Genomic DNA, 24,583 nt, shown 5'->3' on the forward strand with positions numbered 1-24,583 from the left:
TCTTGATTCCAATGAATAATCCATGTTCAGTCAAAATTGTTCATTAGTGTATGGGTTCCTAGTTCTTCACACAAGATACAGGTAAGGAATGGACCTCGGTCAGGTCCGGCTCTTTATCCTTAATCTCCGCTAATGTTCTGGACTTTACAATTTCCAGGTAGCTGTTAGCCCGGTCACTGTTTGACCGCAAGCAGTGATATGTTATGGGCTGGGACTTTGTTGTGTCAGGCTGGGTCCCTGGCGGGCATTTCAATACTGGCTGGATGGAGAAACATGTCTTTGGGATCCTGTTCTTGGTTACCAGCTTTATGTCCGTAGCCGTCATGGGCAGGACTGATTCTGGAAATATGAAACATATTTGTGTTTAATCAATGCCTAAAAGTTTCTTTTTTCTTTAATCTTATTCTTAAGGGTTGATTATAAGTTTCTGCAAAAGAAATGGCTATCCATGAAAAGTTTTGTCTCATTTATTGATTTAATATATTGAAGATTTAACAATGAAATAAAAAAAACAAAATGACAATTCGTTGTTGCAAGAATGTTTTTGAAACTCTAGCCCGCTCTCACTTCCAAAACAAACGTTGGCTTGCACATGGCTGGGACTCAATTTCAACAGCAAACTTTCCTGAATTACATTTTGTGCAAATACAATTAAGCACACTACTGAAATATGACCTCTAAATATCATTTTATATCTCTGCTTAGGCTAATAAGATAAAATGTTTCAGTGAAAGATTGCAATATATTTCAGCTGGTGAACAACATGAAAGTTAATTTAGTTTTTGGTACTCACGAGGTGCAATATACTGCAATCTTACACTGAAACAAACAATCATCCTCTATATTATTATGACAAAAGATGTTAGAAAATGAGCTTGAAATCTGAACACAATTCCACTTACTGGCCTGCTTTCGGACCTCATGTACACCGTGCTTTCTCAGCTCCTCAGAAGCCACACATCTGTCGCTAGGAATGAGGTAGGTTGCCAGGAACTGTCGAGGGTCCTGATACTCCACATAATGTGGGCCTCTCAGTCCGTCAACACTGCCACACACACCACACAGGCGATTGGACAACATAGGGGGCACCTGTGGCAACGGAGAAAAACATGAAGCTTAGGTTGATTTCTATCTCAAATAAACATGTATACTACTTCTTTTAAGTTGGATCAACATAATTTGTTTGTATGGTGTACAAATGTAGCTATCTCAGTTGACCCATGCAAGCACAATGTACCTTTTTCAGAAAAGGTTTGCATGCATTACCCTAACTTAACAAAAGGGAATAGAAACATTAATTAAGTTATTCAGTTTTTTCAGGAAACACCTGCTTATTTTGGGACTATATGGATAAAAGCTTGAAAGTCTTTAATCAGTAAATGAAAACCTAACCTCAAGAAAATATTTGTATCATAGCTCAACGCTAAACTTTTAGGGAACAAAAAACACTCCAAACTATTCAACATTCACCTTGATTGAAATTTTGGTTCCATCTGAGAGCACAGAGACACCACTATGGGGCAGTCTGACCTCCACACTTCCACCAGGCAGTCTTCTCAGCCACACTGGCTTTTTGTCAGGGCTGCTCACCCTGGAACGGGTAGCATTTCATATGTTGATGCAAGTTTTTACACCTTTCTAACACTGTCTTTAATAACTTACATATTTGTTTTTTAAATAATTAAACATACAGAATGTAACATTTCAAACAGGATTCCTGAAGGTGGACGCAACCTTTAACAGAGACTGACGAAAAAGTAATTGTACTATTCATAGTTCTACTTAAATATTCTTCGAAAAATCGAGCCAAAAATTGACTCCCCTTTATTCTAATTTAGTAGTAAGAACAGCACTGAAATTCATGCTATAATGTTAAAAATAAGTTGAATACTTTGATTGCATACCTTAACATCTCCTGACCTGCAGGCATTACGATTGGTTCATCATCAACCTTCACTTGTGGGGAAAGGGACTTGGGGTCAGGAATCATCTCCACCTTCCGGGACTTTGACAGAATCTTAACAATCTGTAAGGCAAGTAGAATATTAAGTTATATCATGACTACTAAAACTTATAAAAGTGGATAATTAATCAACTTCATTTCCTTTCATCATTTTTTAGAAATTATTATATATTCACTTTATATTCATTCTAGCTTGAATTTGACAAAGGCATAACATTTGATAAGGACTTGTGTTGATTAGTTTTACAAAAAGCCCTTTGTCGGGTCTGGTTCTAACCTCGGACCTCTTGGGTGAAAAGAGGGAACTTGCCGGTACAATACAACTTCAACACTTTTTAGTGTTATGATCCAAGTACAATGAATCAATATTAATCAACTCGGAATTCATAAATTAGGTGCCAACCTTTTTCTCTGGATGTGAGGTGAGGGGCTTGCTGGAGATAAGGAGGGAATGCCTGTCAGAACAGTCCATAGCCAGCACCCTCTCACACTCTGGGGAAACATCTTCCTTCTGAAATGTATATGTTTCAGCTTAAGAACCATATGAAGCTTTGAGTTCAGTTTATACAGATTTATATAAGTTTGAGAGGTGAATATATAAATTTCTCTAGATACTGTTTCCTGGGTGAAAACCACCACTGATGTCCATTTTGATGGCAAAGAATAAGTTCCCCTGAAGAGACACAAACTTACATCGTCTTGGGTAAGGGGCAGACACATACTTTAGTGGTCTCCGATATGATCTGCAGGATCTGATAAGCTCTACCCATTAGCTACGTAGTAGTCAGACAAATAGCATTCACGCATTATATTCAAGTATTGCAAGAATCATGGTTAGTTGTTGTTAAACTGTTGTACAGAATTAACCTAGTATACAAATCCTGTTTTGGGTCTGACTAACCCCTTACACAAGTTACTAAATGTTCTGAGTATACAAAACACAAAAAATTACTCATACCACAATACAACTACCAGCCTAATTAAATATATTAAGATTTAAAATAAGGATGGACCATTTTAAGTTGTAATATAAGGTTTTCATCAATAAACCCCCCCCCAATATATTAACATAATTAAGGCATTTATTTCAGATTTATTTATGTTTGTAAAATAAATAATTCTTTTATGAATTAGTTGTCCTTCGGGGGGTATTCAATAAACGTCTCCAATTAATATTAATCTTAAAAGAGTAGAATTTGTGTGTTTTTCAATACTTACCTAAAAAGTCAACATTGTTTATGAATTATTTGTCATAGGGGCATAGTAATTGAATGTTGCTGATTTATCTTAATGTTAAAGGAGTAGAATGTGTGTGTTTTCATAAATAAGTACCTCAAACGTCTTCTGTGCCAGGGTCCTAACCCTTTTGGGGCTGACATGGCAGGAGACAGGTTCAGGTAACAGTGGTAGCAGTAAATTGTCCTCCATGGGGCGTTGAAGGGAAATATCCTTCACCAGCTCTGGGGTTCTGATGTCCCTGATGATGTCTGTCTCGCATGGAGTCTTGATCTCTAGATCCATCTGAAGATGAATTGCATGTATAACCAACAGATAATAAACAAAACTTGCACTTAAAGATGAAATGTAAGGAAGTATCAGAGGTTTTTATAACAAGGTGAAATGCACACAAACACTTTTAACAGGGTCATGATGTGCCAGAACTGAAGTTGAACGATCATATTGATTGTTAAATATTATAATTGTAATCTTTGAACTGCACATTGGAGATTTCTACAGAATATCTGCTGGTCAAAAAGCATTGAAACGTTTTACCAAACTTAATACAGAGGTAAAGGAAAGTACATGTTTGCCATCCATCCTGAATTCAGCCTTGACCGTGATCATATTGCTGTCCTGGTCGGGCATGTCCAGGGTCAGTTTGTCACTGTACATGTATTTCATCAGCTCCTGGCTCTTCCATACCATCTTTCTCACTGGCTCAGGGAGACCATCCTGCTACACATATTTAGAAGTTACGGTACTGTATAATGTATAGCAACTTAAAACAAATATGATTATCAAAACAATCATTGTCTAATAAACACTTAATTGGTTTAGAGCTAAGAACATTCTAATTTTGCATATATATAAATCAAAAGACGTATAGAGGCAAGAACTTTAAGGTCAAATAAGGACTTTTTAGAATAATGACTTTGATATATGGGTTGAATAGCACAACTGGTAACTATATATCAAATTTACAAATTAGCACTTAATAATTAAATTAATTCCTTGCAAATAAATAGACGGGATTATGTTGATTTGTCACATAATCATTTTTGAATGCTATTCTTATAATTTTAAGTGTTTTTTTTTCCCAACCTGATAAGCAACAAGCACTTCAAAATGCCTCCTAGTGTTCAGTTTCTTCTTTAGCTCCATGTACACAGGGGAGGTAACATCATCAGGTGACCTTCTGTCGTCAAGGTAACTCCTCACCAGTGGGTCCTGTCGTCCTGGCAACTGCTGTTCTCTCTCCCATCTTAGCTGTTCCACTGACTTCTTGCTCAGGATCTGAAATATCATGGTAAATTTTAGATAGAAAGTCTGAGTTCGAATACTTATATATGTATACATGCTTTACAAAACTTTACACCTAGACTGGGACAACTAATACATATCAAACAATTTAAAGAGTGGCTTTATAGAATGCTTGATAAAATGTACATACCAATATAATCATTTCTTAACACTAAACTTTCTTGTGTTATCATCTACTAAAGGTAATTACAGATTAGTAAAATGCAAAGTTTACACATGTTGGTTAAAATGAATTACAAAAATATATGTTACAGTACTTATCCAACCCTATGTTAGGATGACATTATGATACAGTGTTTATCATCTCTTACCAGAATAGTTATCATGTTCTCCAACTCATCTGTCTTGCCATATTTGATTACTATCTTGCCAGAGATGTCCTTTGATCTGCTATTCGAGGAATGATATTCCATTTGTTTCTCTTCACCCATTTTCTCCTTTTTGTCACCTTTCAGATCTCTTAGAATGTCCAGATCATGCTTCTGTCTCTGTACTTGGTCCTTAAGTTGCTGGATTTTCTGAAATGACACAAATGAAATATTTTGAAGGAAAATAAACATGTCTTTTAAATTCAATAATGTTTTGTTGTTTTTTCTAGTTAACTTTGAAATATTCTACATTTGTAAATGCTCTAATTCTGTTGGAGTTAAAATCATCAATTAAACTTTACTTCATTTCAGACTTGTAGGGGGAATGTAGAAAAACAATTCAACGAAATGTAATTCGAGATTGATTAGTATTTATTTTAATTCTTCTAAAAAGATATAAAGTAGAACAATAATTATTAAGGGAAACTTCATTATACATGTTCATACCTGCAACGGTTGAAGCAAGGATACATCAGATTTGGACTTCTCCCTTAGTTTATCTTCCACCTCATCAATAAGTGCTTTCTGTTTGTCTTGCATGTCAGAAACCTCCTTCAACATATCAGGGGTCTCACATTGTGACTTCTCTGGATGCTGCAGGTAATCTTTAATCGTGTCTGACTCCTCCTGAAAGAGTTTGATATTAAGGGAAATAAAAATGGGCTTAATAAAAAGCTCAAAGCTGACATCACCCTTTTAATCGAAATAGAAAGACAAAGTTTAGACCAGATTAACGTTGTTAAGCAAACCATGTTTTAGTCTCTCCTACTGTAAAACAGAAAAGTAAAACTGAAGTGCAGGTGGCTGTGAAATTTAGATTTCTAGTCTGACCTTATCTTTAAAATCAACAAGAGTGACGATGTGCATTGTTTTTTAATTGAAAAGGGGCTTAACTGTTATTAAAGCTACTTGTGCAATTTAAATATCTCGAAAAAAAATTGGGTTATGGCCAGGTTTTTCTACACCAACAACCTTGTTGTAGACAACAACGCCAAGGTTATGACAATAACTCTACTTTTGAAAAACAGTGAATGTGTTCTTTCAAAAAAATATAAACATAAAAATCATCACAACCTGAGCCTTTATCAGCTTAGAGATGACATCATACAGAAGGTGCTTCTCTGTGACCAAGTGAGTGGATTTGTCCACGGCTCCTGTTGGGGATGGGGAACGCATAAGCTTATGCAGTTTCTTCAGAGAAGGTGTCAACTCCATCTGATGTGTCTTGACCTTGAGATTTGCAATGACAAATACAACATACATCCATAAAATACAAAATTACTATACTGCCTATTTATTTTTAATAGTATGATAAATGGTTGACTATCTTGAATCAATAAATTCCCAGAAAAGAGTTTTTATTATGTTTAAAACATACCTTGAGCAACTTCTTCAAAATGGTTAGTTTTGAGCAGGGTTGGTCCCTTGGTATAAGTTTTTCATCCACCTCATGGTCAGGTAGTTTACTCACTTTCTTTGTCATTTTCAACAGGTCTTCACATTTTATGGTCATGTGTTTGATCTCACTTTTAATTTCTTGAGTATCCCTCTTAATCTGCTTATAATCTTCACCATATTGTCTTCCTTCAATCATCTTTTCCTTCATTTTGTCCTTGGCTGCTTTATCAACCTTTTCTAACAGTTGTGACAGTTGCACCAGAGATTTTAAGCTCTTTTCTACAACAGGGGATGTCACAGATGCCTCTTTGTCTTTAATACTCTTCTCTTGTGAATCTATTATTTTCTTTATTTTGTCTTTAGATTTCTTTAAGTCATCCATTAGTTTCATGAGATCTTCGGGGGATATTTCTTTTTTCTTCAAATTTTCAAGATGCTGAATTTGTTTCAGTTCCATTTTCTTCAGCCCATCAATTGCTTCTTTATCACCTACTTTAAGGTAAGCTAACTGACTCTTCATTCCTTTTTCAATCTGAAGGGAAATAGCTAATCGTTCAGCCAATTCTTTGGTCGCCTTTTTCAGTACAGCCTTTTGTTGTAGCAAAGACCTTCTCCCTACGTCATACACATTATCTATAGAAGATTGTCCATGACTGATGTAACTAATCATGATTTTCTTGTCAAGTTCTTTCAAGTCTTTCTCTATCTCATTGTCAACAAGTTTTTGTTTAAGTAAAATTTCAAGGACCTTCACACGCACCATTTTGTCAAGTCTTGGTTCCTTGAGCAGTTTTTCATCAATTTTTTCCTTCAACAATTTTAGATTATCTGTAATGTCCTTCATCCTCTTTTCTTTTATTTCATCATATTCTGTCATTGGTTTATCTTTATTCTTACTGGCAGCAGGAGTTGTAAGCATTTTCTCAACCTCAACAAGATGTGAATATATATCTTTTTCTTCGGGATTCACTTCAAGGGATGATTTCTGGATCTCAGAGGGTTGTTTAGCAATAGTATGCTTTTGTTGTTTCTTTTGAATCTCTTCAAGTTTCTTCTTCTGTTCACCAATCTTTTGCTCCAAATCTTCTATCTCAGCAACACTTAGGTATGGTGCAAGTTTATTAGCTATTTTATCTAATTTCTTTTCTGCCTTTTTTTGACTGTCCATAATGTACAAGACTGCAACAGCATCTTCAGCTTTCTGATCTCCTTCAGGAATCTTGTCCAACATTTCCTCTGTTTTATGTAGGATGTGTTCCAATTTCTCAATCTTCATTGTAACTTCATCAAGAACTTTCTTCACATACTTAATATCAATTAGTTTCCTACCAAGCCCATCAATTTCTTTTTCCACCCTGCGTTGCTTCTGAATAACATCTTGAAGGTGTATAGATTCAGGATCTGTTGTTTTCTGGATCATGTAATTGATTGTGTCATCAATGATTTCATCAAGTCTGTCCCTTTTCAAAAGCTTTTTGAGTTGTTTTGAAGCTTTGTCAATGAAGTCTGAGCCAAGATCTAGCAATGAATCAATCCGTTTCCCATCTTCAGAAATGGACATGTGAATCTATAATAGAACAAGGATTTACATGAAAAAGCTTTAATATATGAACATAATCTATTAACAGTTTCCAAAATAAACTTAAATTTACATACATGTAGGTGCCATGGAAATCATGAATTCGAAAGAAATGTTATATTGGCAAATCTTCAGTGTTTTTGTTTTCCTATTTTATGTTCAAGAGGCCTCAGTTTCATTAAAGGACTCAAGTTCACCTCTTACAAATGTGTAGCAAACCAACAAAAATATGAAACCTCAAGTTACTTTCACTTTACTCCATAGATTTTTGATGATACATGAACATGTATAGTTCATCTTTGTGACAAACAAAAACTTCAAACAAGTGAACTAATGAACACCGTTAGTGCCATCATTGTTAACTTAAAAATCTTTAATGCTCTGGAAGTCTAATAAATACTTTCGTAATCTGAAGTGTTCTTTACAAGATTTGTGACAACTGTTTCATCCATTGTTTTATTTAGATATATAAGCACATCATCAAATAGTTGATGTTTAAAAAGTAACAATAATGCTGTTGATAAAGCTGTTAATTTTAACAAAGTTTTGAACAATCTGCCAAATATTGATTGCACGTTAGACTCAGGTGATCCATACCTGGTGTTGAATGTGTTTCTGGTACTCAATATCCAGAATATCGGAGGGTTTTATGTCATGGTCAGCCAGCTCCAGTCTCATGTCCATTACAAGCTGAAAACAGTACATGTAATCTTTTACTGAATCAGGAATAAACAACACAATTTCATTTTAGATACAAATATTTTTACATTTTAAATTTAATTAAGATATTTATTCTTTTATTCCTTGTTAATCATCATAGCCTAGTATATATATATTAGTGCATGACAATACATTTACACAATCCATGATCAAGAAAACAACAGAGAAACAGAAACAGTGCAAAGTTACATTGTTCACATTCATATACATATATATATATAAAAGGACATGGAAAAGGCCACAAATTTTTCCAACATAAACAGGCCCTTTCCAAAAGTCTTGCTATTCAAATATACAGATCGAAATTATTTGAATCTTAAGAATCTTAATAACACAAAAATTCATTTCATTTGTTTAACCATTATTCTACTTTTAGTTAATCCGTAATTATATAAATATTTTATATATATATAAATATGTATACCTAATTCATTTCATCAGCACTGTACAAATATATATTTCAATCAATAAACATACCCTCCATGACTTATCCTCATCTGGTTTTGGTGCTCGTCTGACTTCCACAGAGTAAGCCACCTTGCCTTCTGGTTCCCGTTGATAAAGTGTGGCCAGTTGGACCTGATGACTGGGCTGGGAGCCTGCATCTGCTAGCCGCAAGACAAAGCCACACTTTGGTCCGGATTTCAAGATCTCTGCGTCTTTCTTAAATCGTTTCTTAAGTTGATCCATGGTGAGATCTTTCGTTTCGAGGTCAATAAAGTCTTCCACAGGACTGTAGTTTAATGGGATATCATGGAGTGGATTTGATATTAACTAGTATTTAATATTTTTTATCTGTATGACACATTTTTGATAGAAAACATGGAGATTATTTTATGCATGATCTTTAGAAATACTTTATTCCATGTTTGTATTTAATACATTTAATGGATAGCTCATGGCACAACAAAAGACTACTGGGGGGGGGGGGGGTAATTCCTGACAAATAGCCTAACCTGTCACTTTCTGGATCTTCTTCCTGACCAGCCTGGCTGCTGGGGACCAACCAACTCAAAGGCGGAAACCATCCTGAAGAAGGTTCATCTTCTGGGATGTCATTTGAATCTGAATATACAAATTTATATCTTATTTCTTTTGGGGATATTCTTTTTGGGAAAGTAAAAAAAAATGCAAGTAGATGACATTTAAATATATATAGCTACATGTTTCTGTGGAAAATCAATCTATTTTTTTACTTACAATAAATTGTGTGATGGAATATTTCACAACTAAAATCGAAAAAAAGCAAATGATTAATGGTTGACCTTGTTTAGACAAAAACAAAAAATTGGATTTGTTTGTGATATAGCTTATAAGTAGCTGACCAAGTAATGGAAATAAAAAACAAACTTACTTATAACAATAGAAACTTATGTGGCTAAATTGTTGGCAAAGAAATTGTGTCAAGCTAAGCATGAGATTTTCGTTATTTGCTTGAAACTCCTATATTTACCTCTGACATGTTGCAGTTGAATGACAAGATCGTCTGGGATCAGGGGCTTGTACTTCAGCCTCAGGGTTTGCTTTCCTGTCAAAGGTGCAAAGGGGGATAACTCATCCTTCCTCTCAAGTAACTCTCCCTCCAGTATCAACTTTCGGCCCAAAATTTCTTCGCCTATTTCATACATGACCTGTAACAGAATTAAAAAAAAATATTGATATTTTTACCGCGACAGCTATCATCCTTAATAGCTTATTTTTATAACTTATACCCAACAATAAGCAATTGCAAACCTTATAAATTGTGGCTTGTTAACATTTGTAAACAACACTTTTTCACATTCTATTAGCTCAATTAGCAACACTGTTCTAGTTCAAATGAATTTTATAGGAATAAAAAGGTGATGTAGAATGCAAAATCAATTCAAGGATACTTTTTTGCTTGACAAAACCAGATACTCACAGGTTTAGGCCTAACCCCATCAACAGCCCTGATTTCCAGGCTGTCATCAGGCAGCAGGTAGGACTCAGCCATCGAAGGGTCCCTCCAGATCATGGTGTGAACACGGGACTGAAGCTTCAGGGGCTGTGCAGGCTTCTGAAAATACCATAAGTTAAAATAAAGATGATCTAAAAAAAAATTAAGAGGGGACGTCTTACTGTGCTGGCTAATGAGGGGCCAGTGTTACCAAGGCAAAAACAAATATAGTTTGAAAGACTGATTAACGGCACTGGCTGTGGATAATTATTTGCTTTAGTGCAAGATTGTAATAAATATCACTGATAGAGCACAAAAAGCTTATGATGGTTCATTGCAAAAATCTACTTTTGGTGTTCACGAGGTGAAATATATTGCACTAAGGCAATTTCCTTTTTATTATATGCCTAAAAAGGATATAAAAAGACAGTTTATTGTAGTTTTTCAGAAAAGCATGCCAAATTGTATGCAAAAAAAACATCATTGGAACTGACCAGCCATGTGCATACTGGCATTTTATTTGGAAAGGAAAGCAGGCTAAAAATTCAAAACAATGAAAGATATCAAAATTTGATTTCAGTTTAAAACAAACAAAAAATCATTTTTTGTTTCATAGATAAATCTCTATCAATCAGTAGAAAGTATATATTACCGGGTAAATGGGTTTTGTGAAATTCAACCTTTACATTGTTGGTTGAATTATTTGTTCATCTAGACATTTTTGAAACTCATACCTGGTCTTTCACTTTAATGATCATTTTGGTAATGTCTGGGTCCATGCTGACTTTCAGGGAAAGCGGAGCGTCCATATGGGCCGAACATTTCATCTCAACCCCTGACCAAATGTGTCTCAATCCAACTTCAACCTTGGCTCGCATTTCGAAGAAGCCGCTGGATGGATACATTGTTAACAACTAAATTTAGGTCCAATAAACAAGTGTTTGAAGACAAACAAATCTTATCATTGGTTACACAAAATTATAGTGACATAGTAAAATTCTAAAAAGCTTTCTAACATTAAAGACCAGAAAATTCAAACAGGATAATTTTGAAGAGATTGAATCAAATAGTAATGACTATTTCATAGCAATGAAATTCAAAAGCATTTATTTCTAGTGAACTGGAAAATATTTATCTTAACATTTTTATCATTCCATTAGCAATTCCAAAAATGAATTCAATTTTACATATTTGAAAACTATCCTCAAAGAAAAACTTGCATCATTTAAAAGAGCTAAGAAATTGAAAACCAGGAATTTAGTTGTCCCCCGTGTAGCTGCCAGTACTTTACACAGAATGTTAAAAAACTAAGGAGTCAATTAGAAATAAGAGCTAGGGTAATTCATCCTAACTCCCCCTTGAATTTAAAATACTGTCTCTAACACTCTGGGTGTCTTTATCAGGGACAACCCAAGTTCGCAAGATGTAAATAATATATCTGTATATCTACTTAATTTCACTACTATAACTAATACAAGTTTACAAGTCTACCTTGATCTGACGTTTAATAGAGAATCAATCTTTGTTAGTAAGGAGCTTGAAGCTAGGGAAGCAGGCCCCTCGTTGACATTGATATCTCCATGAAGTCTGACCAATCCCTGCTTGTCCAGCTTGACCCAGAGTGGCAGGCCTGTCTCTGTGGTAACCGTGGTATGTAGCAGAGGCAGGAGGTAGGACTTCTGAGATTTCAGCAGTTGTTTAAGGGAGTCCAACAGAATGAGTTTCTCCTTCAGTAAAGCCATAATGGATGGCTTGTCTGCAATAATAGTAAAATGTTTACATGAAGTTGACCACGTATTTTATAAGAACTATTTAGGTCTCAATTGGTGCCAATATACAGAATGCGGCTGTATCGAATTATGTTGTTTTTTATCAATGTTGAAGTAAAACCAATGTTTTTTTTAGTTTTTGTAATCCTTTAAATTGCACTACATCAACTGCGTTAAGGCATATTAAATACAATAATGCACCTTTAATTAAAAAAGGTGCAATGTTTACTTTTTATTGGCATGTTTAGTTGTAGACAATTTAAGGATATCTTAGAAAGTTTGGATCAAACTAATGTAAATGTACACCATGATGATGTATGAAATGTGTTTAAACATTGGGCAAACTTTGCTTACCCACCAAACCAGATGGTGGGACGAGTGTTCCCAGATCAATGTACATAAGCTCATGTCCAAACAGTTTCAGGTACAAATGACCTTCAGGCTTCTCATGCATCAGTGGCTTTACACCAATCTGAAACCAAAGTTTAAGATTGTGAGTAAAAGCTAGGGGAAAAGGTTCCTTTCTGATTAATATAAATAATAACATAATGTGCAGTAAACAGCTTCACAAAGGAAATAAAAAATTTATGGTGGTTGGTAAGTTTCTACATGCTCAGCCTCTACAATGACACCCATTTGGCTCCATACACATGTGTATGTCATATTGAACAAATGTAGATCCGCATGTGTGTATGTCATGTTGAAAAACTGTATCTTCACATGTGTGTATGTCATGTTGAACAAATTTAGCTCCGCATGTGTGTATGTCATGTTGAAAAATTGTATCTTCACATGTGTGTATGTCATGCCTAACATGTTAAGCTCCACATGTGTCTATGTCATGTTGAACAAATGTAGCTCCACATGTGTGTATGTCATGTTGAACATGTGTAGCTCCCCACATGAGTGTATGTCATGTAGAAAATGTGTAGCTCTGCATGTGTGAATGGTATCATGAACATGTGTAGCTCTGCATGTGTGAATGTCATGCAGAAGAAGTTTAGCTATGCATGTGTGAATGTCATGCAGAGCATGTGTAGCTCTGGGTGTGTGATTGTCATGCAGAAGATGTGTAACTCTGCATATGTGAATGTCACGCTGAATATGTGTAGCTCTGCATGTGTGATTGTCATGCAGAAGATGTGTAACTCTGCATATGTGAATGTCACGCTGAATATGTGTAGCTCTATTTGTGTGAATGCCATGCAGAACATGTGTAGCTCTGCATGTGTGAATGGTATCATGAACATGTGTAGCTCTGCATGTGTGAATGTCATGCAGAAGAAGTATAGCTATGCATGTGTGAATGTCATGCAGAGCATGTGTAGCTCTGCATGTGTGATTGTCATGCAGAAGATGTGTAACTCTGCATATGTGAATAACACGCTGAATATGTGTAGCTCTACTTGTGTGAATGCCATGCAGAACATGTGTAGCTCTGCATGTGTGAATGGTATCATGAACATGTGTAGCTCTGCATGTGTGAATGGAATGCTGAACATGTGTAGCTCTGCATGTGTGAATGGTATCATGAACATGTGTAGCTCTGCATGTGTGAATGGTATCATGAACATGTGTAGCTCTGCATGTGTGAATGGAATGCTGAACATGTGTAGCTCTGCATGTGTGAATATTATGCTGAACATGTGTAGCTCTGCATGTGTGAATGTTATGCTGAACATGTGTAGCTCTGCATGTGTGAATGCCATCCAGAACATGTGTAACACTGCATGTGTGAATATCATGCTAAACATGTGTAGCTCTGTATGTGTGAATGTCATGCTGAACATGTGTAGCTCTGCATATGTGAATGTCACGCTGAATATGTGTAGCTCTTCATGTGTGTATGTCACACAGATCATGTGTAGCTCTGCATGTGTATATGTCACGCAGAACATGTGTAGCTCTGCATGTGTGTATGTCACGCTGAACATGTGTAGCTCTGCATGTGTGAATGTCATGCTGAACATGCTCTGCATGTGTGAATGTCATGCTGAACATGCTCTGCATGTGTGAATGCCATGAAGAAGAAGTGTAGCTCTGCATGTGTGTATGTCATGCAGAACATGTCATGTAGCAAGTTTTATGTTATTACAGTTTATGGTTCTCAAGTTAAAGTGGCCAACACTATTTTCACATCCCTGTTGCAGACAAAACACCAAAGTTATGACAATTCTTTTTTGACTTGATTTCTTCAAAAAGCACTCGACTGAAATCCACCAGTCAACAAACCTTGTCCTTAATATCCTTGATTTCTTGAAGAGGCTCGCTGGCACTACGAGGATGACGGGGGTGTAGGAGGGTCATAATAATGGAGTGTAATTGGGAGTCCTTGTCATTGTCCATCACATCTTCCAACAGGGAATCCATACCCCTGGACAGCATCCCAACCTTAAAATGGTATAATTCATATACAGTAAGTGTGTTGTATACGAGGAGCGTTTTATTTAGTGGCAACATAGCTACAAAATCATGGTTTCCTTGTGTACATACTTGTATAGCATACCACTGGAAAGGCTTTTTTTTCTATAAGCCTATCCAAATTCTATAAAAAAAGTCCAGGTAGATGTAAACGAGCCAATGGCTGTCAGTAATCCTGCTATATGAATAGCTGTTAAAGAACTGATTGACACCTAACAAGACAACATAATGAATTCACTTAAATATATTGATAATACCTCAAGAATATCAGTGGACCTTCCTAAAGCAGCAGCAGAGTATTTCGCTGAGATGAATCGTGGAATGTACTCCTTCGGAGAGCCAATCAGGATTTGTTGATACGAGTGACCCATCTTCATGGTCTCTGCATTAGTAGAATAAGTAGTTGAAAATAGCACTGAGGCCCAACAAGCTGCGCTCACTAGCACACTGCTTGAAAGGTTTGGAATTTCCAAACATAGTGGGGCTTAAGATTTGCAAATTTTGATTAAGAACTGTATAGAAATAACAAAGTCTGGTTGTCAGTAGTCTTTAACTTGATTCATAAATCAACTGAGATAGTTGGAAGATAATGTACAGATAGGATTTAGAATAAATGTTTAGTTACAGTAATAAATTGTCTCATATAACAAATTCCTTGCACAGACCTGGCCTTCTCAGGACTTCATGTTATTTTTAGTAGACATTCAATATAAGTACACTCAGTTGTTTATAAAGACCAATTATTAGTCTTATGGAATATTATTTACAGAGTTAAAATCAATCATAAACTCAAGCTTGACATTAAAAAAACATGTGTCTGTTGTTTTTAGTGCATGTGGCATAAATAAACAATAATTACAGCCAGATGCATGGGCCTTGCTGTAAATGTGTGTAATGACTCTGGAAACAATTTTTTTGTGTACTTAGTTTCATTTAAATATACTGAATGTCTTTTGAGATATACCATAGCAGTGATGGTTAAAAATATTGCACAACAAAACCTCAACCTGATTTCTTCGAAAACAGACAAGCTAAAAACAAACAAATAATTACAACTCACCACTATACATGGATTTCAATGTATAGCTTGACTTCTGTTTGCTGATGTCAAACTTTTTGCTGAGTCTTAGAGCAAGGCTACAGTTCTTTGCTCTGAAAAAACAGAAGATATTAGATTCTTAACATGGGCCATTAAGTATAAAAGAAAATAACTAATAAGAAGTATATGAATTAAAGCAGGTGGCGGTTTTCATTCTTCAGGACAATACAAAGAATAAAACAAAAGAGCAGATGCCAATGAGTTTGATTTTCTCAGTTTACTAGACGGGCATAGCTCAACATATTTTTATAGTTTAAGTGAATTCATAAAGTTCAAAGTCGCAAAAATGATGATTGACTCTCAACGGATAAACAGAAAGGAGTTCCCCTCAGAGAATAAATAACGGCAATAACCTCAACATTAATGTTCTATTCATATATGACATCAAGATGAGTACTCACAGTGGGTTAAAACAGTCCGGAGATTTCTTGGACAGTTCCTTCAGGGAAGAATACACAAGGGAGATAACCTCTTCACTTGGCTCATCATCCAGAGACTGAGCAATCAACTCCAGCTCTGAAGCAAACATTGATTTTAAACTTTGACGAATAAATTCCATTGAATTGCTAATTTACCTGAAGATAAAAAAATATTGTTAAGATTGGCTTTACTTCAATGTAGATTAAATACTAGAAATAGAATGATAAATCTTGCTCAGAGGGCCAGATTATCTGGCACATTCATTAAGCCTTACCTGCCCTTGAGGGCTTAGCAGCCAGGGCTGTGAGGAAGGATACCATGCGGACATCTTCTTTCTCCTCTCTGTCCATGAATAGTGGCAGCAGTATTGCCTTCACCTAGACAACCAATTGTATATTTTATTGTTAATAGTGTTTTAAAACTCGAATCAATATGGTTATTTTGTTATGCACCAGTCAATTGTAACCACGGCCCCTCCAGCTCTGGGGGTATACCGGGGATAGCTGGGGAAATGGGCTGTGTTTTTACCTTCCAGGTGGCCCAACGGTGGTGGCCTGATGAATGTGGTGTTTTTTCTTTGCACCAAAAATAGCGAGGAATGGGCGTTACATAGGGTCATTGGGATGCGGGGGCATTTGGCGGGGATTTGACCAGCAGTTTGCCCCTGCAGGGGGGAGATTTTACCCAGGTTTGGCTGGTCCCAAAGTCAAAGTCCCAGCTATTCCCCGGACCTATGGGGGGGGGGGGGCGTGGTTACAATTGACTGGCGCATTACAAGTGACTCACTGGGTATACTTCGGTTGATTTAAAATTTTACACAACATGTATTATATATATCTGTCTGTTAGACTTAGAATAATGTAAACCAGTTTAAGACTCAATCTTGCACTTGAGCAAAGGCCATATGAAAAGTATAATTGCCCTCATTTCATTCATTACACTAACAAACCTTCTCTGGATGATCCACTGCTATCCTATGAGTCGATGCCACGGCCTGGAGTCTCCACAGTCTGTCAGTGTCCTTGTCTTTAATGATCTCGCTCAGTTCAGACAGGATATCTTCAAATCCAAGACCTAATATCACCTTCAACGCCAGCAGTTTGGAGTCTGGCTCAGATGTTTTAAGGAGTTTCCTCACCATCTGGAAGTATCAGGTGTAAAAAAATATTTTTTATCATGATTTAAACTATGACTAAAAAATGTTTTGAAAAGGCATCACATCACAGGCACAAATTTCTTTTATATGAAACAGACAGACAAAATTAGCTGCAACTTTTGATAATATTTTATTATCTTATAGTAAAAAGAACATCGTCTTGCCTCCGTAATCTGCTCCTTTTCTGTGACGACGAGACCCTGTATCTGTTTGTACCTGTCCCTAACTTGTTCTAACTTCATGTCAAGTTTCTTTCTCAGGTCCTTTTCACTGGCTCCTTGCCTCAGCTGGTCAATCATCTTTTCATGGTGGGAGATTTCTTATAAAGAAAGAATGTGCTCTTGTGATAAGATTGTTATATCAGATAAAGACATCAGCTAAACTCAATTTCGCTACAACGTAGCTGAACTAATTAACATAAAAACAACTCACTCTACATAATATTTGTCTTTTGTATTTGTTGTATTGAAATATGGAAAGATCCATGACAATGCTCCTATATCAGATGTATGCAATAAAAACACAAGAAGTACATTCTGGGTGACTTTTGAAAGGCCAAAAGAACATATTTTTGATGGAGATAAAACCTTCCCATGGGATATGCATATCTGATATATAAATATATGCTATTTTAGACAAGGTTATCTCCAACAACATATTGCCAACACATTCTTAATGGAGAAAATGAAAGCAATACATATTATGTACTCCCTACCTTCGAGCTCCTGCTTACTGATCAAGGTCATCTTGTGTCCAAGGGCAGTGAGACACAGCCAGGCTGACTGCTTCATCATCTTGGTCTTCCAGGCAGCCTTCTCTACATAGTCCTGCAGAAAGGAATGGGGTTGAAAATAGTAAATTTTGATATGTCAATAAAGAAATATTTCCTAAGATCTAAGAAAACTGGAGATAATAAAGTAGAAAGTATCAACATCAGCATTTAGATGATCATGTAATCCATTTGTAAAATTATTTGTGTATACTTGACTATTTTGGACAATTTAGTTGGTTATTAGGATAGCCAATAGCATTTCCTTCTTTATTAAAGCATAGGGTATAAGCTGAAATTAAATGGTGGCATCTGTCTCACTGGAAATAAAACTTCTTATTTGTGACCGACTTTACCGTACCTTAATTCTCTGCACCATGAAGATATCCGGTTTAGGCATGAGGGCAAGGGAGGCCAGCATGATAGGAGCTGACTGGGGACTTATCTCCCCTTTCTCAATCCTTGCCATGAGAACATCAACAGCAGGGTAGGTGCCAATAAAGGGGAGGAGGTCCAACAGGATCTTCCTAGGATGCAACATTGATAAACAAAGTCATATAGGAATTGGATTCATTACAGGATGCATAAAGGGTCCCACATGGAAAATAACTACCATATGCATAAATATGGGCCATAAAGTTAAAGAACTGTTACAATTAAGGACCAAGCATTCTATTTACCAAAGTCATAATTAAGGATAATTTTTAGAGGTTGAATTCGGAATGGTGCTAATGATTGACAGTATTAAAGACGAAATTGATAAGGAAAATGACCTTGCTAATGAGAAGAAAAAACAGAATATTTTTTTTTACATAGTGTTGTTTTTGGCATTAGTAAAACATATATTTGTTTAAAAATCATAATAAATTGCATTTAATAAATTTTGTTTTTTTAACACCGGTATAATTTTGACTGCAAATGGTAAAACAAGAACATTATCTTTTCCATATTTCAGAAGAACAATTCAATACATGTAAAGCAGTTTTACCAATCAATTGATCAAACTCTAGCTCTCGAGTACATATGATAATGTTTTTGAGGCTGCATTCAAGAATGCGGTCAATATCAGGTATCTCTAGTTACCAAAGCAGCCAGTCTAGCCTGTGTTCAGTGCTGAATAGTTTGAATATTAACATTCATGCAACCATTCAAACACCTACCTTGCCCTTGGGTACATGATGGTGTTTTTAAGGCTGTAGTCTAGGATGTGGTCAATATCTGACTTCTCCAGTTTCCAGATCATTCTGGTTAGCTCGTCCTGTAGGTCTGCAGCCTCCTCCTCCACACGATCCTTCGTCAAAGTCTCTAGGCCATGCAACAACTTCTCAACCTGAGGAACACAAATATTTTTTTCTTTGCTAAAGCAATTTATTTTCGTATTGAAACCTCAAAGTCCAATTACCTTCTTGAAAATTCCAAATAATGAGAGGGTGCTTTTGTTTTTATATTCAATTACATCTAATGCAAGCGTTTTGGTAATTAGACGAAATGTAAAGATGATTCAAATATGTACATGTATATTATGATCATGTATTATATATACATAGCACAAGATATGTACCTTTTTTACAATCTCATCTCTCTCCTCCTGATTTCTGTATTGCTTTTTGGGAGCAATGGTCAGCTTTTCTGCATTTTTAACTGTAACTTTCAACGGCTCCTCATGTTTCATTGTGGGTTTCGGGTCTTGTATCTTGGTGCTGATTGGGCGGGAATCAACCAATGACAGGCTTTGTCTGAAATGCAAAATTGCAACATTTTGAATTTCGTGAGTAAACAAAACATACAAGAGATAAAGTAAGTTTCATTCAATTTAGAAGTGCAGGATTGTTTAAGAACACTGATATAAAGAAATGTTACAGATAGCAATCTAGAAACTGTTGAAAAAAAGTTTATTTAAGGAATGAATTTTTTCAAATGACGTCACAATAATGCCGGGAAAAGATCAACCACTTGAAATCACTTTAAAACGTGAAATTGAAACACTTCTGGTACCAATATATTTAAAATATAATAAACTAACACTTTTAAAAATGTTGATCTATATTTTACGGGACCTGCAGACACAATACAACCAAAACAAGATCAATAGCTTTCATGTATATTGTTATGCAATGAATTACGATCCGAAGATGTTGCGTTCATCGATTGATGAACGCAATTGCCGAAAGGCAGTTCATTTTATTTTAAGGAATGGAAGTTGAGGTGTAAATATACTCAGAACATGACAGAATAAAATACAAAAATAGATACTCAAAAATGGAAAATGCTCACTGAACTACAGATCAGCATGTACCATCTACATTAAATTTCTTTTTCTAAGAATAGTCACATTTGGGCAAGCACTCACTTGCTAGAGGTGGCAATCATGCCCTTATCCTCTGCGTAGGGCACAAAGTCATACTGTGCTTCAGACCAGGCCTCCATAACCAGGAACTTGTCTGGAGTACCGGCCAGTTGGAGCTTCACTGTGGAGCTGGGTGACAGCACAACACTCTGAATAAGGAATAGAAACAATCATGTTTCGTGTGATATATATGCATGTGATAATGTAAATACAATTAATATACATGCAGGTTTCAATAGTAGCTATAACAGGAAAAGATCTAAGCATTTTCATTAAACAACTTATAGAGTGGTCCGACCATATTAACAAATAAATGGCCAATGTTAAATTAAAATTTGGGCACAGGAATTAAATGAAAATATTATAATATTCAAAAATATACCTATACAAATAACTTCAAAATGTTCCAATAACCAATACCATACTCTTTGATGACTGACAAAAATAATGATTATTGAAAGTGAGGGTACCACTCATGGAAAATCCGAGAGAACATTTAATCTACCTCCCACCTTGTTTGAGCAGGATTCACAAGATTTCCAATCCAGTAGCCCAGATACATGGACAGCCCTCTCTAAACACTTGTGAAGGTCCCTCACTTTCTCCACCTTCATACCCGGCCTTTCTTCATCTTGTCTGAGAATTTCCAGTCTATATGTGGTCTCACACTCACCGGAAACACTGGGCTGCAAGATAAAAGTAAATCATGATAAAATTTTGTAAAAAAATATATATAAACTACTAGCTCAAAACTGCTACCTAAGTTCACATTAAGAATGTAATTACCATTAAATCAACTGCTTGATATGAAAGGATATCATCTCCTATTTTCTGAATGTTCTAAGCTGACAATATTCTTTGTATCAACAATTTAATCTTAAATAAACCAGCAGTTATTAGTATTCAACTGGTTATTTCTTTGATTTGTTAAAGGTAGCCAAATATTTATTGATTGGTCAATATTTACCCAATAAGTAAGTGAGTATTTTCCAATCAAATTATTTAAATGTGCAAACTAGCTAAAAGATAATCTGTCGAGAACTTACCAATATTTTATAAAAAAAAGTGGTCGCAGTTCTTTAAAATATGTTTTGTGGTAACTGTTAACATATCTTAGAAAGTTATCAATGCATAGTGGAAAAAGTCTCCATAACTTAAATCCAGTATTAACTTGGTAGAGCAATGACCAAATAAGAAATGATTACCTCAAAGACCCTGTACATGACAGGTTTGCCATCCGGGCTCGGCACTTTTTTGTCTATGTGGAGTGACTGGCGCTTGTTTAAGTTGACCTCCAGCAGACTGAGAATGGCTTTCTTGATGTCTACAGACTGACTCGGGTCATCCACAGCACTGACCAGCTCATCCACATGACCTTGATGGTACCTGTATGAATAACAGTATTGAAAAAAGTAGACAGAGCAACAAACCATTAGTATATACGTAATTTCTGTACAAGAAACATAATATCTCGTGAGGAAATATTTTGCTAAAAACCAGGGACGCTGGCTTGTGGTTCAAACATTATACGTGCCTGAGAAAAACATTTGCAGTATTACTTTTAACATTACAGTTCATAGGTTCGGCAGAAATTATACAACTTAAAAAGAAAAAAATTCATGCCAGTTTATGCGTAAGTTCTTACCTTATGGAGACAGGTTTAGTAAGGTGTTGAATTAGATGGAGTGTGTCTTTATCAACCAGCTCATCCCACTTCTCCATAGGGATCATATCCTGGACACTGACTTTATCCAGAGGACTGTTGATCTTGTACAGTCGAGGAGAGGTCAGCTGGAAATTAGAACAGGGATGGGTATTCAGTGGGGTTATTCAACTTGAACAAAAAAAACGTCAACTCCATACTTGGCTCAAATATTTATTATATTAAAACAAAAGCAGATCTTTTTTTTGTCCGAAAGATTTCGCGGAACTCAGCACTAAAAGTATTGCAAACTTAAAGGCTTGCTACAACTGGTATTACCTATTGAAGACTTTTGTACTGAAAAGCCCATGTAATATTTCGGCTTCAACTTAAATATCTGTATGCTGAGACAGAATATGCACTCTTATGTACTAATGAAAGTAATAAACATACAATTATTTCTTACCTGCACTTTGAGCATACCCGGGGCGGGTATTTGTATAAGGACTGGGGATTTCAGCTTAAGCCCCGCCCCCTGATCGCTCTGAGATACAACTGACAGCACCTGGCTCTCATATTCATACACATAATCCAGGCCAACAGAGTACCCTGTAAGATAAAATAAAATATTACCAAGCCTTTAGTTGTTTCTATGAATGTATAAAATTCTTGATAAAACAGATTTTATTTTTCAAATTCCTCAACATGAGAAGTTTATGTTATGAAGATCTAATAACCTCAAATAAATTGCTCTTTTAATAACTCACAGTGTATTCATTAAGAAACTTGAATAACCTCTACAGTCACAATTTAATTTCAAAGTTATGTCCATATTTCTTATCTCAATAAATTCCTTACTGAACTCCCAGGTACGATTAATTTTACATGGGCAAAACCATTACTTAGCAAGAGTGATGTGACTTTCACATAAAAATACTGTATGTACATTTTAATTTTTAACATTTCTTCATGTTTATCATATCTTTATTGTCAAATGCAAAAAAAATCAAGGCTGATGCAGTTACTAAATATTTTTTCTCAATCATAAAGAATGACTAGCTAAATACTCATCAATATGCCTCTTTCATGTCAATCTCCCAATATTTTTGACATCAACTCCTATATGTACTTTTACAAAAGTTTTAAAATGAACAGAAAAATCATTTTATAACTAGTATGAATAACTCCAATTTCACAATAAATATACTGAGGCAGTTGTTTTTCAAGAATAACTTACATGATTGATCTTTAGGAACCTGGCAAACTGAAAGTGAAGAAATCCACAAATAATATATATATATGAAAAGCTGTTAAATAATCAAAACAAAGTGTTGGACAGAAGTTAGCAACAGTCATCTCTGACAGAAATGCAAAATCTTAAATAATTTAAATAATAATCATGCAAATTAAGAATGAAATTGAAAATTTAACAAATATGGTATCAAATATCTATCAAAAAGAGAAACCAAATAAACATACCTGCCAGTCCAACAATTAACAAAAATAAAAAGAAAGTCTCCATTGTATTTCACAGTAGTTTCCAGAACCACATTTTGAAGGAGAAGATGCACCTCCATCTCACAGCTGCTCATTATATACCAGCACAAATCCTTCATAGGTCATCTTCTCATAACTATGAGTGCAAAACATGGGCCTGTGCCAGCACAAGTTATGTGCTGTACTCAAGGTTCTTTGTCTCATTTAGAACACAGCCATCTCCTCATACACCCACTGGAAGATCAGCTGATGTTCTTTTTATAGAAAAACTATAAGAATATACTGAATACAAGTCTGAATGCAATTGTTTGTCCAATGGATTCACATAACTATGAAATATTTCCATTTGTTTCAAAGTTATGAATATTTATATCAGGGTGGTTTGAAGTCTTGTCAATTGTTTCAGTCCGACTGATGGGACTTATTATATAAATCAATGTTGTTTTCAATTAAAGTGACACTCTTATTCAAAATCAATACATACACATGTATAACAAACATGACAAACCTTTAACTACTTACTAAATAATCCTTCATGGAAAATATCAATTACTGATAACAAAATTGTAACTCTGTATTTTATAGCAGGAAGCACTAAAACAATAAATAAATGGTGAATGCTAAAAGATTTATTGAAGTCTACTATAGTCTCATAAGGTAGAAATACCTTGTTTTATGCTCATTTCTTTCATTGAACTCAGTATCCTTCATAAGAACCATTGTTTTCGACATTTATTCATCTTTTTTGGTATATATTAAAACATTTTTTTTAATTGTTGTAAATCTTATCTGAGAGTAAGAGTGCATCTTTAAGTTTCTTGGACATATAGGAGTAATTGATAAATAATGGCAGACCAACAAAATGTTTATTCCATGACAATGCCAACTACAACAATGACAATAACAAAAAGGCTATTAAATATCTCGGATTTCCATCTAATAAGAACATTAACAGGTACTGTATGCACAAATAAGC

The 24,583-nt window shown here is 35.4% G+C and overlaps 1 protein-coding gene and 1 long non-coding RNA gene across 2 annotated transcripts; both read right to left on the reverse strand.

The window, feature by feature from the left end:
• Positions 1–23,673, reverse strand: LOC128215129 (uncharacterized). Its single transcript, XM_052921849.1, has 39 exons — positions 23,590–23,673; positions 23,348–23,374; positions 22,577–22,719; positions 22,114–22,259; positions 21,674–21,854; positions 20,981–21,154; positions 20,472–20,617; positions 19,683–19,857; positions 19,282–19,451; positions 18,483–18,648; positions 18,068–18,179; positions 17,517–17,671; positions 17,146–17,337; positions 16,471–16,573; positions 16,178–16,292; positions 15,738–15,829; positions 14,935–15,059; positions 14,489–14,647; positions 13,663–14,229; positions 12,620–12,728; positions 11,979–12,243; positions 11,222–11,378; positions 10,473–10,607; positions 10,023–10,200; positions 9,526–9,634; positions 9,047–9,302; positions 8,447–8,539; positions 6,251–7,837; positions 5,947–6,102; positions 5,320–5,499; positions 4,816–5,022; positions 4,286–4,477; positions 3,767–3,916; positions 3,296–3,484; positions 2,367–2,474; positions 1,905–2,026; positions 1,471–1,591; positions 903–1,089; positions 1–339 (listed from the first exon to the last, which is right to left on the reverse strand). Exons 1-39 carry the CDS (start codon positions 23,630–23,632, stop codon positions 59–61), a joined length of 7,773 nt encoding a protein of 2,590 aa, XP_052777809.1. The 5' UTR covers positions 23,633–23,673; the 3' UTR covers positions 1–58.
• On the reverse strand, positions 5,427–6,335 carry LOC128215535 (uncharacterized). Its single transcript, XR_008258035.1, has 3 exons — positions 6,251–6,335; positions 5,947–6,102; positions 5,427–5,499 (listed from the first exon to the last, which is right to left on the reverse strand). It is a non-coding gene; the product is annotated as an uncharacterized LOC128215535 (long non-coding RNA).
• Positions 23,674–24,583: the final 910 nt, after the last annotated feature.

This window comes from Mya arenaria, chromosome 13 (genome assembly GCF_026914265.1).
Source record: "Mya arenaria isolate MELC-2E11 chromosome 13, ASM2691426v1".
Lineage (NCBI taxonomy): Eukaryota > Metazoa > Mollusca > Bivalvia > Myida > Myidae > Mya > Mya arenaria.